Source organism: Panthera tigris, chromosome B4 (assembly GCF_018350195.1).
Source record: "Panthera tigris isolate Pti1 chromosome B4, P.tigris_Pti1_mat1.1, whole genome shotgun sequence".
Taxonomy (NCBI): domain Eukaryota; kingdom Metazoa; phylum Chordata; class Mammalia; order Carnivora; family Felidae; genus Panthera; species Panthera tigris.
Window position 1 is genome coordinate 27,538,773 of NC_056666.1, and position 16,853 is coordinate 27,555,625.

A 16,853-nucleotide genomic window follows, 5' to 3' on the forward strand; every position below is an offset into this window, starting at 1 on the left:
TCCAGTATCACCTGCTCTCAGGTTATCCCTCCCATGAGTTTTCCTGTTTCCAAATGGTTGATGCTTCCACACATTTTCTGCTCTAGGAGGTTCTGGTGGGGGACAGCGACCAGGCTTCACGCACCTTGGCCAATTCTGGGCCCCTGCATTTCCGCACCCCCCCCCCCCAACCCCGTCCTCAGCAGTGAGTGCCCTCTGAGCCAAATTACTCTTCACTGCCAGGCTCCTTTGATTCCGTGCTGTGCATGGGGAGAAAACAAAAAACAAAACAAAACAGAGGAAGAGGATAATTGGGTTTTGCAGGATTTACAGGTAGTTGCCAGGCTTTCTGCTGAAGGTGGGACAGGCACGGCTGAGAGACCAGTCAGGGTGGTGGGTGTGGCCAGGACGCCCTGGTGCCTTCCTTGCTCAGCCCCAGAACGCGTGAACACCTGCACCCCAACTGAATCGTTTCTCATTCAAGCCAGGGAGGGGTTCCTCTTTCATTTTTCTTTCATTTTCCAGAATACTGAAGCCTATAGCTCTGGAGGAGCGATGTAGGCTCAGGGATCTCACAGCCCTTGAGTTCAAGCCCCAGCCTTTTATATACCAGCTTGTGATCTGGGGCAGTTAATAATACTTTTTTTTTTTTTTTGTACTTTCCTTTCTTCATCTATAAAATAAGTATAAGAATACTTTCAAGGGTTGGGGCACCTGGGTGGCTTAGTCAGTTAAGCATCCCACTCTTGATTTTGACTCCGGTCATGATCTCGTGATCTGTGAGTTCAAGCCCCACATCGGGGTCTGAGATGCTGATGGTGGGGCGCCTCCTTGGGATTTTCTCTCTCTCCCTCTCTCTGCCCCTCCCTTCCTTTTGCTCTCTCTCTCTCTCTCTCTCTCTCTCTCTCTCCTCAAATAAAGAAGTAAACTTTAAAAAATAAAAATAAAAGAACCCCTCCAGGGGTTGTTATGGGGATGATCATTCAACAGTTCATCCATCCCACAAATATTTATCGAGACCTGCTCTTTCCCACACACTATTCTGGGTGCTGATGATATAACAGTCTTCTCTCAAGAAGCTCATCTGCCCCTAGTGAATCTTCCTCCCCTAGGAGAAAGACAGCAAGCAAATAAATATGCAATGTGACAGATGTAGTACTTACCACAGCTGTGAAGAAACTTCAAGCAATTCAATGAAAGCAGAGAGAGAAACGATTGGCACTTGCTATTCGGTACGGGATGGTTAGGAATGGCCCTCTGATAGGATAGTTGTTGAGCAGAGAGTGACATCGAGGGAGGCAGCCATGCAGCCATTGGGATGGGTCAGCCTACGCAGAAGTAGCACCTGCAAAGGCCTGAGTGGACTCTGTACGGAGCCTCTGAGGTGGCAGGACCTGGGGTGGGGAGGGGAAGAAGAGGTGGGAGAGGAAGGGTGGGCAGATCAGGGCCAGTCCGCAGCCCATCCCTGGGGCTTTGGGTTTCACTCAAAATGATGTGCAGAGTCATAAAAGGGATGGAAAAGAGGAATAACCAATCTGGATGCTAATTTGAAAACAGACCATAGGTGGGCAAAGATGAAAACAAGTAAAATAACTAGGAAGTCATCTTCGTAATCTGGGTGAGAGACGGTGGCGGCTTGAACTAGAAGGGCAGCAGCAGAGCGGGTGAAAGGAGTTAGGTTTTGGAGCTAGTCAGTGGAATTGCCGATAACTTGGATGTGGGGTGTAAGAGACACCGAGGAATCAAACGGGAGGGTTGATTTTTTGGCAGGGCAGCTTGGAGCGGAGAGTTGCCATTTGCTGAAATACAGAAGGCTCCAGTGCAAGTTGACTTTGGAGGGCGATCAAGAGTTCCGTTTTGGGGCATGTTAGACTTATGACGTCTATTGGATAGACAAATGGAAGTGTCAAATGGCCAGTTGGGTCCAAGAGTCTGAGTTGAAAGGGAGGTCGGGGTGGAGGTAAACAATGAGAAGGTGGTCAGCGTGGAAGTGAAAGCCCACTGGGTATATTAAGGCACTGAATGTCAGTGGAGGGGGAGAGGAGCCCATCGTGGGCACCCTGAACTCCAAAGGTACAGATGGTGGGGAGAGGAGGAGACTGAGAAGACTGCGCCAGGTGAAGGGAGCGATCGCCTGTATCTGATGCCGCTAGTGGGTGAGGAAGAGAAGAACCAAAGAGTGAGCACGTTCTGTGCGACAGTGGCAACGCATGTCCAGAACAGCCTGCAGGCAGAAAGTGCCCACGTCAGACTGTCTCCCCAACTCCTCTCCTTATTTTCTGGTTTGGATAGCAGAAAAGATCACCCAAGCAAGTGCCTCAGCCAACCGCAAACATCCTAGTGCTTTACTGTGAGAAATACTGTTCTAAATCACTCCCGCTGTAAATTTACTTAAGACACACTGGTCCTCCTGGTTGAAGCTGGACCCGTGTTCCTTAAAATCACATGACTTGTGAAGTGGGCTCTGTATGTCTTATCTCTAAAATATAAAAGCATGGGGCACCTGGGTGGCTCTGTTGATTAAGTATCCAACTCTTGAATTCGGCTCAGGTCATGATCCCAGGAGCCCCTTATTGGGCTCCACGGCGCGTGTGGAGCCTGCTTGGGATTCTCTCCCTCTCTTTCTCTTCTCTCTGCCCCTCCCCCACTGGCACATGCACTCTCTCTCAAAATAAATAAACTTAAAAAAGGGGCACCTGGGTGGCTCAGTTGGTTGAGCATCCAACTTCAGCTCAGGTCATGATCTCATAGTTCATGAGTTCGAGCCCCGCATCAGGCTGTGTGCTGACAGCTCGGAGCCTGGAGCCTGCTTCTGATTCTGTGTCTCCCTCTGTCTCTGCTCCTCCCCCACTCTCACTCCGTCTCTCTCTATCAAAAATGAATAAATGTTTTAAAAAAATTTATAAAAAAATAAAATATAAAAGCAGTAACTCAGAGATGTCAGTACAACATTGTTTAGGAAGAAGGAAGGAGAGGAGGAGCCATGTTCTTAGCATGATGCCTTCGCATAGTTTTGATTATTTCTCATTACATTCGTACGTATCATACATGAAATGTCAAAATTTGAGTATTTGCTACCACACTAGTATTTACTTGGTTTTTTGGCTCGTTCCATACCAATGGCGTAATGAATAAATGGAGCCCAGCAAGTCTCCTGTGTCTGTGTGTGATTTTCATTTTTCAGATACTGACCCAACATATTCTTAAGCCCCTGATCAATTTTTTTTTTTTTTTTTTTTTGGTGGGGCTGACCAAGTTCTAGGCTTATCAATGACAGTCATGTTCAGAAAGTTGTATAGCACTTCTTAGTGTAAAAAGCACTCTCTTATACAAAACACATTTGAGCGTTAAAATAATTTTGTGTGGGAGGCATATTGTATTAAGTTGGTGGTTTTCAAAAGCAAATTGCTGCTGCTTCCTCTTTTCTCACTATATCCTGTGCTAGAGTGATTGCCTCCTTTCTTAGCTGCAGATAATAGGCTAACTATTCCTGTGTTGAAAATTAGACCAAATTTTACAGTTGGAAACAAAATGGCTTTGCCATGCACCTAAATTTTTTGTTTGCTACGGACTAAATTGCTGTAATGCTGGGGAAAGGGAGACTGGGCTGATCGGTTTGGGTGTGGAAAGACAAGGGAATGTCCAAGCCTAGTACAGGACAGATTTCAGTGGTCACAGAAAAATGTATACTAGTGGTTACAGACTGGTTCTGGCCTGTCAGCTTAAACTAAAACTTGAACTAAAATGGTTTTAGAAAATTCAGATCACTTTATTATCATTGTCACTCTATTTTTTTTTTGGAAATTGCTTTGAGCTCAAATGTGTTTCCAGCCTAGTATTCAAGAACTCTTACAAATAAGTTGCAGTTTGGGGCTGGTAAACATTTTAACTAGCGTGTAGAATTTTTTTTCTTTTTCTAAACAATTTTTTTTAGAGAGAGCAGGGGAGAGGGGCAGAGAGAGAGATCATGGGAATTTTAAGCAGACTCCACACGCACCGTGGAGCCCGGCATGGGACTCGATCCCACGACCCTGGGATCATGACCTGAGCCAAAATCAAGAGTTGGACGCTTAACCCACTGAGCCACCCAGGCGCCCCTCCTTTTTCTCTTTCTACATTGTTAGGTGATACAGATCAGTAGTGTGACTGTTCGTCTTGTGATTTGCTTTACATGGTTACCACAGGGTTTTCCTGGCCTGTCCTAAAATATCTTCAGTGTGGCATAATTTCTTCATCCCATTCAACTTGGTGTTATATGCAATCGTGTGTTGAGGAATGAATGTGTAAATCATATGTTACCTTGCCTACCACAGTGTAAGTTTTTTAACGGCTGGGATGATGCCTGAGTCAACTTTGTTACTTCTCAGAGCCTAGTCCAGTGCTTCCTACATAGAAGGAACTCAATTAACATCTATTGAATTGACCTGCATTAGTATTGGTAATTGTTAATGTTGGTTGCATTATTCCGTGACACATATAAAAGGAAAATGTCTAAGAGCAATTAAAGCTATGATCTTCTTGAATTTCCTTTTACTTATTTCCTTTATTTGATATGTGTTGTTTTGTATGGGTACTATTTTTATATTTGGCTATTTACCAATATACCTTAACAGAACTTATAGGTTATAAATTGACATTTAATCCTACTCTCACAAGAAAATTGTCTGGTATTTGTGGGGACAGGGTAACTGGAACAGACTCCTAATACTTGCAGATTACTTGAAAAATGCTTTATGTGGTGGCTTTGGATAGATTTATTTCTATCTCTTGAGATTAGTGGGGAGCCGCACGTCCCTTGTGAAATAAATACAAACCTCCGACAAAACGTGCCTATACATTTTCAAAAGCCAGGATTATTCTTTACTTAAAAAACAGCCTTTAGGTTTTACATTATAAATATGTCTGCACATATGTTGACATTTGAATAGACATTACCTGAAGTTTTGTCTTTTGTACATGATAGTACCGGGAAACCCAAATATGAGTGGTTTCTCCAGAAAGATTCCGAAGGGGACACACCTTCTCTTATCAACTGGCCTTCCAGGTATATCCCAGGTTGAAACTCTCGGCTTATGTGTAGTGAGTGCTGCTACTGCCCCTGCTGACTTGCCCGGCTTTTCCACCCACGACCAAACCCTAACTCTCTTCTTGCCCTCGGTTAATCGCGGTGCGTTTGAAAGTCATGCGTTCACAAGGGGCTGCGGGAAGTTACGTTTGGATCGTTTGCTTTTCGCCTCCGGTCACCCTCGATCCCTGCTAATCGTATTTCTCCCTCTTCTGTCCTGTTTCTGAAAATCGTTTTGATTACACTTCTGGCCTCTCTCCTCTCTCACCCGCCCGCATACCGTCAAGTGGGGGCAGTAGTGAGGACTGGGCTGCTCTCCTCGTGAGTCACACTAACTAACCAGCTCGCGTCCCATCCTGGCAACCCCCCCCTCCGCTCAGCACTTCCAGCCTCCTGCTTTTCATGTCTCCTCGTCTCCAAACCATTAGTTAATTCTCCACAGTTGCACTCGGGGCATTGTGGTTTTAAAGGCAGACAAAAAAACAAAAAACAAAACAAAACAAAAAAGTTTCATTTCATTTTTAAGGTTGGGGGCAGGGAGAAGCAGAAGGAATAAGAATGAATAAGTCACTGGCAGGACAAAGCACCCATATACTGAGTTTCTAACAGTCACTTTGTCCTCAGCTGAGGACAACATTCAGATTGTCTCTGATTAGAGGGACACATTCCACAGGAGAACTTGAACCACATTTCAGTCTTGTTTTGATTAACAAAGCTTATAAATATGAAAACCTCCAACACTGCCTAGTCTCTGGGAAAAATAACTCCGAGTGCTTTTTTTTCCCCCTCCTGAATAGTTCATGATAACTGCCTTTTATACGTGTCCTTGACTTTTTTGAATGAAATATATACACAGATACCCTGCATCCTGTGCTGAAAACATGTAGGAGTTTATATCAAATTTAGCAGGGTGCGTTTGTCATTTAAGGAAATACTCTCTTCCAAAACTGTCCGTCATAAATAATTATTTTTGCTGACTGATCTTTAGCAAATGAAGGTTGAGGTTCCCTAAGAAATCCCTTTTCCCACTCCAAAAACGTGTTTTACTTTTTAAAGATGATTATCAATTAGTAATCCCCTTCTTCACCCGCTTCAGTGGTTTCTCCTTTCTCACTACGTGGCTTTACAAAAAGTACAAATGAGTAGGAGCTAACACTAGTAAGTGTTTACTCTTTTGAAGAAACTTTGAGGCTTTTAAACTGGATTTCGGTTTTGCTCTCAGATACTTAAATAGCTGGAGAAGAAAGCCGAGCGATCCCTTTTAAACTAAGGGCCTAATAGCAATTCCAAAGGGGAGAGAACATTCGGTTCCTTAGTTCTTTCAACAAACACCTTTTCTCTAACATTCTTCTCGGTAGTAATTGTTGTTAGTAATGCTGGTAGTAATAACGTGAATGCATATAGTCTGCCTTGCATGAAAAAGCTTGCGAATGTTTACTTGAGCTCTTGAAAGGGTGACTGTTGTAGCTTGAGCTCAATTAAAAAAAAATAATCCTCACGAATGCTCTTACGTTTCCAGGAGACAGTGAAATTGCATTTGGTCAATAGGTATATGTCTACCTGGAACCACCCCCCCCCCCCCGCCCTCCCCCCGCAGTCCATACACAAGGCCCATACATGTGGAGAGTTTACTGATTCCCAGCACCAGCCTCAGTATGCCCTCATGCATACTGGTGGTGCATACTAACGGATTTTCCTGTGGCTTCTGGTCATTCATGTAGTCAGAAGGCATCCATTCTCACCCAGGATGGCATCTGACCCCCTGTCAGCTTTCTAGAGGGCAGAGTTAGTTTTTGCACCATGCTGGCATTTGGAAACCCGACTCAAACTCGTTCGTCTGGCAGGTGGTAGGTTTCTGACATTAACCACCAGAAATGCATTGTCACGGTGGCTCTGTCTCTGGGCGGCTTTCCATTCATGGGCAAGCTATGATCCGCGCATGCTTTCTTCCCGTTGAGCCGTTACTGTACTTTGCAACTTAAATCCTTTTTCTTTCTTAAAGAGTTAAGGTTAGAGAAAAATTGGTGAAAGAGGAGAGTGCTCGCAACAGCCCTGAACTCGCCTCAGAGCCCCTGACTCAGAGGAGACAGCAGCCAGTGCCTGTCCAGTGCTTGTCTTTTCAGTCAGAAAATTCGGCCTTTGATAGGGTCTCGAGCAGGGCAGCCGGCTCCGCACGACAGCCCATCCGCGGCTACGTCCAGCCGGCAGACCCGGTTCACACGGCCACGCTGGTGACCTCAGAGATCCCAGAAAATGTATCTGAATGCAGCTGGGGAGCATCAGCCACCCAGAGTGTCAAGAAGCCTCCCAGCTTGAAGGTTCTAGAAAGTGAGAGGAGGGAGACTCCAGTTCTTCATATTTGTGAATCAAAAGCAGAGGAGGATGTGCTCTTCACCGAAGCCCTCGAGGAAAGCAGGGACACGCTTTTGGCTCTGGAGGATCATGGGCTTGCCAGAAGCCGGGAAGAACCCTCTGGAAGCAACGACTTCGGCAAGCCCGTGGTTAGCACTGCCACCTTCGAACTTCGGAAGGAACCGGAAAGTCCGTCACACCCACCTCACACTCAGCAACAACCCACTGAGAGGATGGGCAGACAGGAAGTGGTCCTGTATGTTCAGAGCGAGCCTGTGTCCCAAGATGCCAGGGCGACGGGCCACAAAAAGGAAGCATTTACCAAGAAGCGCAAGGTCCTCACCCGCTCCCTGTCTGACTACACGGGCCCCCCTCAGCTGCAGGCCCTGAAATGTAAGGACCCCGCTTCAAAGCAAGAACACGAGTCGCAGACTTCCAAAGCCGAAGGACCCCCCACGGAAGTTGGCGTGCTGGACACAAAGGTCTCTGTCGCCCAGCTCCGAAATGCCTTTCTGGAGTCTGTCAATGCCAGCAAGAAACGCGAACTGTAGGTGATGTTTCAAACGTCCTCCTGATGTGTCACTTGCACGTCCTTGGCAGATTTATTCACTTCTCAACTTGTGTGGTGTCCTGCATTGGGTCACGTTAGCTTAGCTCACCAGTGTGCAGGGCAGACTATACAGGAAATGGCTCAAAAACTACCATTCTGCTTCTGCCTACTAATGGGGAGCTGCAGTATTGGGTTGCTGGAATGTTCCACCTCCTTTCCATGCATGGTCGGGGCATGCAGTGGGATTTGGTGGTGTCTGGGCCTTGCCTCACTGAGATGCATAAACCTTTGCTTTATTCTCTCTCTCTCTGTCTCTCGTTTCCCTTCTGTATCCTCCCTCCCAATGATTCTAAAAGCCAATCCCGGGTTGAGAGGTCAGCCGAAGGAGTTGGCTTGCCTACCAGTGTGGAACGGGAGAGAGGGTCCCGGAAACCAAGACGCTATTTTTCTCCTGGTGAAAATAGAAAAACTTCCGAGAGATTTAGAACTCAACCTATAACCTCAGCAGAACGAAAGGAATCAGATAGGTAGGCATGCGTACGTGTAGTTCTACAGTCTAGGAACGTAAAAGCCATCTTACGGGATTTTTACCACAGTGATGGTCCTGGTGCTGTGTCAATGGGATCTGATGATTCCGTAATTCTTCCACCTAATCCATAAGAGATATTTATACATGTATTTTTAAAGAATGCTTCCTGGGAGAACAGTATCACAATTAACCGTTTTACACCGCATTTAGATGGTAAGAAGTGAGACACGTTATTTTTCTTCATTTAATGTTTTTCGTTTCTTAATGCCCTTGTTAAAGTAGAATCCGCAGTGAGTATCCGCTGACTTTTCCAGGGCAAGTAAATAGGGGTTTTATATTCATCTTATAAATGTCTGTCTACTTGTCGTGTTGAGTTGTATACGACCGTATGCTTGTGCGTAGAAATGGTAAGGTTTGTTTAAACAGTGATCAGTCGTGTTTAAGTTACATTCCGTTTTGGTTTGCCTCCACACGGTGTGCACCTGGCTGGGTTGTGTGCACCTGGCTGGGTTGTGTGCACACGTACTCCACCGTGTCCATTAACAACTGTCCCTGCGTGTTCACAACGAGACTTGCTGGCAGGATGATACTCTTTAAGAGAGTGTGATTGAATTTTTACTTTTGTTTTTACTTTTAATCTGATGCTTTTTTATTTGGATCTTCTATTCCCACCAGCTAACTTTTTGTCATTTTTATTTGCTAATGTCTTTCCCAGGTCTGCGTCGCATTCAGAATTGCCAACTGCTGAGGGCAAGTATCTGTTTTCCTTTTACCGCTTCTCTGTCGTCTCACCCCGACCAGGTTTACATAACATTTCACTTTTTTGAGAGGATGAGTTTATGCAGCATACCGATTTCTTTTCTGCAGGTTTTCTTTCTGTGAAAATATTAAAACCTAGCTGAGATTCTCAGATGAGCTTTCCCTCATTTTTGAGAGAGAACTATGGAGTGTATAATACTGAAACGACTGTTTGGCTAAAGAAGCAGATTTTTGTTTATTTCTTGTTACTATTTAACAATGAAGATGAGAACTTCCTTTCGTAAAAATCTATTCTCAAACCTCAATTGTTCAAATATTAGAATAGAAAATTCCTGTCCGGACGGAGTTTTGTCTGGTTAAGCGCAGTGGAAATTAGCACCTTTTCACTGAGCCAGAGGGATGGGATCCCTCCGAGGGGAAAATACTACCAAGTGTAATTTGGGGTACGTCCATTCTTCTCTTCCAAGGGTTTCCAAGTCAGCCTTGGGAAACTCTTCAGAGATTTCACCTCCATTTTTCTCACGATGTTCGGTGTCTATTTTGTGGCCTTTTGCAGATGAAGAAAAGGTAGACGAACGAGCCAAGCTGAGTGTTGCTGCCAAGAGGCTGCTTTTCAGGGTAAGGTGCGCCAAGTGCTTGAAGAGAAGCTGTCACCCCTCTCCCCCTGTTCCCTGCGTGGCCCCTGGCTCCCATCTTGCCCTGGCCCGTGCACCCCCCCGCCTGAGCCCCCCGGCTGATGTGGCCACCAGCCCACACCGCAGGGGTGTGGACTTCTGAGAATGCTGCCTGCCTCCCAGGTGGACCCTCCCAGAGGGCCCTCCCAGGGGTCCTGTAGGGGGACAGAACAGAGACGCTCTGTGGCCCCCGCGCCCTTCGCCCACATTTATAAGGATTCCACATTGTTTCTGATCTTAGGAAATGGAGAAATCATTTGATGAGAAAAACGTTCCAAAGAGACGCTCCAGAAACCCGGCCGTGGAGCAAAGGCTGCGGCGGCTGCAGGACAGATCCCACACCCAGCCCGTCACCACCGAGGAAGTGGCCATCGCAGCCACGTAAGTCCCCCTTGTGACCTCTTGGCCTTGGGAGAAATGTCTTCTTGAAGGAAAAGAAAAAGATTTAGAGGCTTGTAAATAAAGTGAAGTGATCAGGAGATGGTTTAGTGAGAAGCCAACAGGGAAGTTGGTACTTCGGTATCTCCCTTACTGTGGTCTCTATGAACTTTGTAATGGGATGTGTTGCCTGCTGTATCTCCTAGAAAAACCTAGAGAGGAACTTAAAATTGTTGTTCATCTGTGCATTTTCGAATCATTTTTACAATGGAAAATTTAAAACAGATTTTTTTAAGTTATTTATTGATTTAGAGAGTGCAAGCTGGGAAGAGGCAGAGAGAGAGAAAGAGAGAGAGAGAGAGAGAGAGAGAGAGAGAGAGAGAGAGAGAGAGAATCCCAAGCACAGAGAATCCCAAGCACAGAGCCCGACGTGGGGCTTGAGCCCACGAACCATGAGATCATGACCTGAGCCCAGATCAAGAGTGAGACGCATAACCGACTGAGCCCCCAGAGTGCCCCTAAAACATGAGATTTATACAGTGAACCCCCCACATACTCATCACCCTGTTTCAACAGTCAGCAGCCAGCCAGTCATGCTCTACTGACATCCTACTCCCTTATCCTCTCCTCCTGCATCGTTTTTAGGCAAACCCCAGATACCGTTTCATCCATCAGCATTTCAGCCGATATCCCAAAAAGATAAGGGTTCTTTTTGTTTGTTTTTAAATAATCACCAAAAACCCCAAAATATGACTCGGAAGTTTGATGACTTTCTGTACATGAGCAACATGTTCCTATATGTTCAGAATGGATTTCCCAAAGTAATTCAGAGATCATTGCTTCAATCAAGTGAGAACTTTTATCAGTGTTTTAAAAATTGCTTTTGTGCTTCCCGTGGACACACACACACACACACACACACACACACACACACACACTGTTCCTGAAGAAAGGAAGTTCATCTCCTTCAGGGCATGGCCATCCCATGAGGCATCTGTAGCAGCCCACATCTATGTACCTGCTGTTTGATCACTTCTTACCCAGCTGTTCCTCAGCCTCCTGGTGTATCTGTGGATGAGTACTTCATGCATTCATTAGGAACTCATGGCAACTCAGCTTTTCCTTTTTTTTTTTTTTTTAATGTTTATTTTTGAGACAGAGAGAGAGAGACAGCGCATAAGTAGGGGAGGGGCAGAGAGAGCGAGACACAGAATCTGAAGCAGGCTCCAGGCTCTGAGCTGTCAGCACAGAGCCCGATACGGGGCTCAAACTCACAAAAGTGAACTCATGACCTGAGTGGAAGTCAGACGCTTAACCGACTGAGCCACCCTGGTGCCCCATTTTTTTTTTTTTTTTTCATGTTTGAGTGGCTGTTGTAAACTAAGAAGCAACTACCTGTGGGAGTGAAACAGTAAATATAAACCAAAATTACCACCTTGTAAGGGCCCTGAATCTACTTTGATGTGCTTTATAGATCATATGAGTACACTGATTTTTTACAAAATGGATTGAGAACAACATTCCGAAACGTGGGCATTACCTACTGATTTGCTGGTGTCGATATCAGCTTTCCCTTAAGTTATTTTAAAAATCAGGGCATTTATTCTGAAGACAGGGTGAATCCTTTCCAAACTTTCAAAACCTAATCGTACGCCGTTTACTTCGCGTAGCCTGTTTCTTATTTCCTAAGTTTGTAATTGCTCCTCCCGTTCTTTTGTAATTTGCCCCCAAACACTTAGCAAATAATTGCGTGAAAATATTGATTTGCTGTTTCTGAATTTAAAACTGTGTTTTCCTTTAATGCTTCTTTTCTTCTTCTCTCTCCTTACGAACGTTCCTTCTTTGGCAATTGCTTTTAAAGTGAACCTATCCCTGCTTCGTGCTCTGTGACCACCCACCCCGTAATGGCAAGACTTCCTAGTCCCACTGTAGCTAAGAGCCCTGTGTCGCCTGCCAGGTACTGGACAGAAGTAGCTGCATGCAGCCTGAGGGCAAAGGTCCTAGACAGCAGATGCATCTCATGCTCTGAATGCCTGTCATTTGTTTGAGAAACGCGTCAGAGCGACGAGTTGCTCTGGGAATGGATGGCAGTTTGTTTTGTCATAGTGCAAGACTCCGCTAACTCCATGTAGGCCTGCATGAGAAAACATTTCGCCTACCTGCTTATGTTGTGTGTCGGAACTAGGATCGCACTAACTCACTTACCCGCTTGTTTTGTTTCTGTTTTTCATGATCGTGGCAATCCCTGTGAGATTTCATTCTTCTAAAATACTAGCACTTAATGAAGATTAATAGGCAAATGGGGAGTTAACATGAATGTTGAAATTCCAGTAATACCCCAGTTTTTTAAAAACGCCTGTCATCGTAAAGACATGCTAAAAACAATCCTATAAGTTTCTAACGTATAGAGAGACAAGGCCACGACATTTTGGGATTGGGACAATAATAATTCATAGTGTCTGCGCTTAGATGTTTTACTACTAATTTTTCAGTTGTGGTGTTTTGAAAGTATGTCCTTACGGCATGTAAATATCCGCTCTGTTTTACTGTGAGGGACCAAATCACAACGGCTAAAAAAGTAAGGTTAGAAGAAGTCACGTGGCAGTACAGATATACGTGTGGCACCACCCAGAAGCAGGGGTCTCTCTGGCGAAGTAGGTGACCATTGCTCTCCTCGATCTGCGTTACCGTCCGTTATACCCTGGAACACTGACCCTGCTCTCGGGTCTGGGACAGCTTGTGAATTGGTGATTTAATTGGAGTTCAGACAGGATATACTGTTCACTGGGCTTGGGAATTGGATTTGCCAGTGACATAAACATACATTGTCATAAACCTTCTAGGATCCACAGTGACCAGGTAACGGGAAGCCTTCTCCTCCACCTGAAAGTTGGAGGAACTTATCAGCACCTAATTTCCTTCACTTTTCCGAGTTACTGGTAGAAAGTTATGAGAGAAAATGCTATACGGAAGGAGTGAAAGGAATCTTTAAAATTGAACCATTTGTGTTCAGCTAGTGAAAATCAAAACTCTTGTTTTAAGTTTATTTTTCATTTTTGAGAGAGAGAGAGAGCGGGAGCAGGGGAGGGGCAGAGAGAGCGGGAGGGAGCATCTCAAGCAGGCTCTGTCAGCACAGAGCCCAACGAGGTGCTCTCTCTCACCAACTGTGAGGTCGTGACCTGAGCCGAAATCAAGAATCGGACGCCCAACCAACTGAGCCACCCAGGCGCCCCCAAAACCAAAACCCTTTGTTACAGATATGTTGTTGGCCGAATGACTGTATTATTTCCTAATTCTATAAAGTGAAAAGAATACCTCTGAACCACATACTTAGATAATGTGTAAATATGCCATCGGTAATGCCTTGGGACTCCCTTTAGCCTTACTTATTGATACTATAATGATACATGTCCCTCTAAGATAAGGCATATCCAAACTGACTTCAGTTCCTTAAAGAGAAAATTCACTTTGTAGAAATAATTCGGAGCTAACGACCTGCTCTCTATGAGATTGGTAATGCTAGCCGTGGTCTTCTTAACAGCTAAACGGTGCCCACTCCTGTCTTAAATTTCTGTAGGGAGAAGTCAGCCCTGTTCAAAATTGAGTGACGCTGGGAAGAAAGTTAATATTCACAATTTAGCAGTGGGCTTTTGTTGGTTTTTCTCTGTGTCACCGACTTTTTTATCCCTTTCAGACTACAGGCATCTGCTCACCACAAGGCTTTAGCCAGAGACCAGGCAAACGAGGCCAGAGATTCTACCGAGCAAGGTGAACCTGACTCCTCCACTCTAAGCTTAGCAGAGAAGTTGGCCTTGTTTAACAAGTTGTCCCAGCCGGTCTCAAAAGCTATTTCTACCCGAAACAGAATAGACATGAGACAGAGGAGAATGAATGCTCGCTATCAAACTCAGCCAGTCACGCTTGGAGAGGTAGAGCAGGTGGGTACGCTGTGATCTGGTTCCTCTGCGGGAGGGGGGAGGGGGGCTGCGGTTCTTAAAACATAGGAACACAGTGTTGCTCCTGGGTTAGGGGTATAATGAAGGCGATCTACCTGTAAACTGTGTTACCTGTAAGCAACTAGGTAAGAACTTCTTTCCTGAGAAAGATAGCCATGCCAAGTACATTTCTCTTTTTCTGTTTTCCTAATTTGCTTGCCGAAAGCAGCTGGAATGAGTCCTTTCTGGAGAGAAAAAATAGGATTCACAATCTGCTTTTCACCCAGATGATTTTGATTAATGAGATGCATTATATGAAATATGTCTAGGGTTGGCTTCCCGCTAAGATGAGCAGTGAAACTGCACCACATGTGGTATTTCAGTCTATGCCAATCCATAAACTGGGATTTATATACACAGTCTTTTTGAATCAGCTTTTTGCATTTTAACTGTGTCCTCGCAGGTGCAAAGTGGAAAGCTCATTCCTTTCTCACCGACTGTTAACACCTCTGTGTCCACCGTGGCATCTACAGTCCCTCCAATGTACGCTGGGGATCTTCGGCCAAAGCCATCTGTGGACGACATCCCAGGTGCCACTGACTATAGACTTCCGTCCTCAATAGAAAATTCAGAATCTCCGGTTAGAAGCATTCTGAAGTCCCAAGCCTGGCAGCCTTCAGCAGAGGGTAGTGGGAGCAGAGGAATGTTGAGAGAGTTTGGAGAGACAGAAAGCAAGAGAGTCTTGACAGGTGGAGATGGTGGCAAAGCGTACGGGTCCTGTGAGGAAGCAGAGCCATCGTGCCCCACCCTTAACAGAGTCTGGGAAGGAGACAGCCATAAGGAGCCCAAGGATGCTGTTCCGAGAAGGGGAAGCCTGGAACTAGCTCATCCCCCCGTGGCCCACCTTGGTGACGAACTGAAGGAATTTTCCATGGCTAAAAGCATCGCACAGGGGAGGCCAGACTTGAGGGACAGGCAGCTCTTTGAAGAGAAGGTCGACGTGGAGAATGTCCCAAGAAGGAAGTTTTCACTAAGAGGTACGTTACTGCTCCTACAGTTTTGAAAAACAACTGGGTTTTTGGTGCCTGTTTTGGCGTCTGCTTGGTTGCCTGTGTCTGTGATTATTTTTAACTCAAGTAGGAAGACAGTTTGCAACTGGTATTGGTTACAAATCATGGGTGAATCCTCCTCTCCCCACATCTCCCTTTCGCATGAATCTGACCTGGATTAATCAATTTTTCAGCAATAAAAATACCTGGAGCTCTTTCATACATCCTGACAAGGATTCTTGATGACTTTGGGCACATTAACTCACAGAACAGCCTTGTGACCTGCTGGCCCTGACAGTCCCTTTTATGAGTTGATGACCCCAAAAGGGCTAGGTAAGCGCAGGGAATAAGGGCTTGAACCCAGGACTGTGGATTTCCAGACTCTTTCTACAGTCCCGTTATGCCGACTAGGAAGCTCTGTTGCTGGTGGCTTTAGTCCTTCTTTTGCATTTCCATAAAATGATAGCGTGTAAGTTACAGTGCTGGTTTTGGTTTGTGATTATAGCCATTTGAAACAGAGAAAGTATTGCTTTGGAGGAGGAGAAACGTTTTGTAGCGTGTACTTAAAGCTAACATCCTGTGTGTTGCACATAGGAAAAGACACACAGGCACAAAACCATTTGCTGTGTGCAGTAACCCACTGGGCAGTTTGGTTTCCTCCCAGAGTGTAGCCTGCTATACGGATTTGCATAAATCCGAGTGGATTGGGTCACCCCCCTGCGCCCACGGATTGGATTGAACTCCCGGTGCGGGACCGCAGAGGGTGAACAGCTGGAAGAATGTCTGCCTGGAGGAGTGAGTGCTGACTTTGCTCCTCTCCTCCCCAGCGGCTGACTTCGGGGAGCCCGCTTCCGAGCAGACGGGCACAGCTGCCGGGAAAACTGGTGCTCAGGCTGCAACCCCCGTGTCCCGGAAGCAGCAAGAGCCTTCCGAGCAAGCACTGGAGAGGTACTCCAAGAGTCCGGGTGCGATGTTTGCTGCCGGAGAGATCAAAGCGCCAGCCGTGGAGGGCATCCTCGACTCAGCCAGCAAAACCATGTCAATTAAAGAAAGGTAATACGATTTGATGATTGGGAAGTAATTCTGTGGGGGAGGAGCTGGCCGTTTGCTCATAGAAAAAGATCTGAGTGATGGGCAGGGGTGACGTCGCAAGCCTGGATGCTCAGGGGTGGTAGTGCCCAAGGAGCGCCAGTTCCAGACTCAGATGAGGAAACACAGACATCTGCTTGCATCATTTGTTTGCAGTTCCGTTTGTTTTTTTTTTTTTTTTTTTTTTTTTTTGGTTTGCTTTTTTTTTTCTCCATATGAAATTCTTGGACTAGCCAGCGATGGCAGCAGAGATCTTGGCTCTTTTCCCGTCAGACACGTGGCTTCAAATTGAATGCACCCATGCTTTGTGACTATTTGTCTGTGTAAAGTATACGTAGACAGAATGAAGGTAAATCCATATTCGATCTTTAGGATTCGAATCTGAGTTTTGTTTATGCTACAGAAAGTGAAACGGATGACTTTGCTGAAGTGCGTTTAGAAATTTTGTATCAGGTAATAGCGGTGAAAGATTACATGTGAGTGTCGGGTAACAC

General features: G+C 45.6%; 1 protein-coding gene across 1 annotated transcript in view; it reads left to right on the forward strand.

Annotated features, from left to right (window-relative positions):
• Positions 1-16,853, forward strand: part of SVIL (supervillin) — a 104,243-nt gene that overhangs the window by 32,347 nt on the left and 55,043 nt on the right. Inside the window, 6 exon segments of the mRNA XM_042991325.1 lie at positions 9,191-9,225; positions 9,791-9,852; positions 10,150-10,289; positions 13,981-14,224; positions 14,685-15,258; positions 16,098-16,323. Coding sequence (XP_042847259.1) covers positions 9,191-9,225; positions 9,791-9,852; positions 10,150-10,289; positions 13,981-14,224; positions 14,685-15,258; positions 16,098-16,323 — 1,281 coding nt within the window.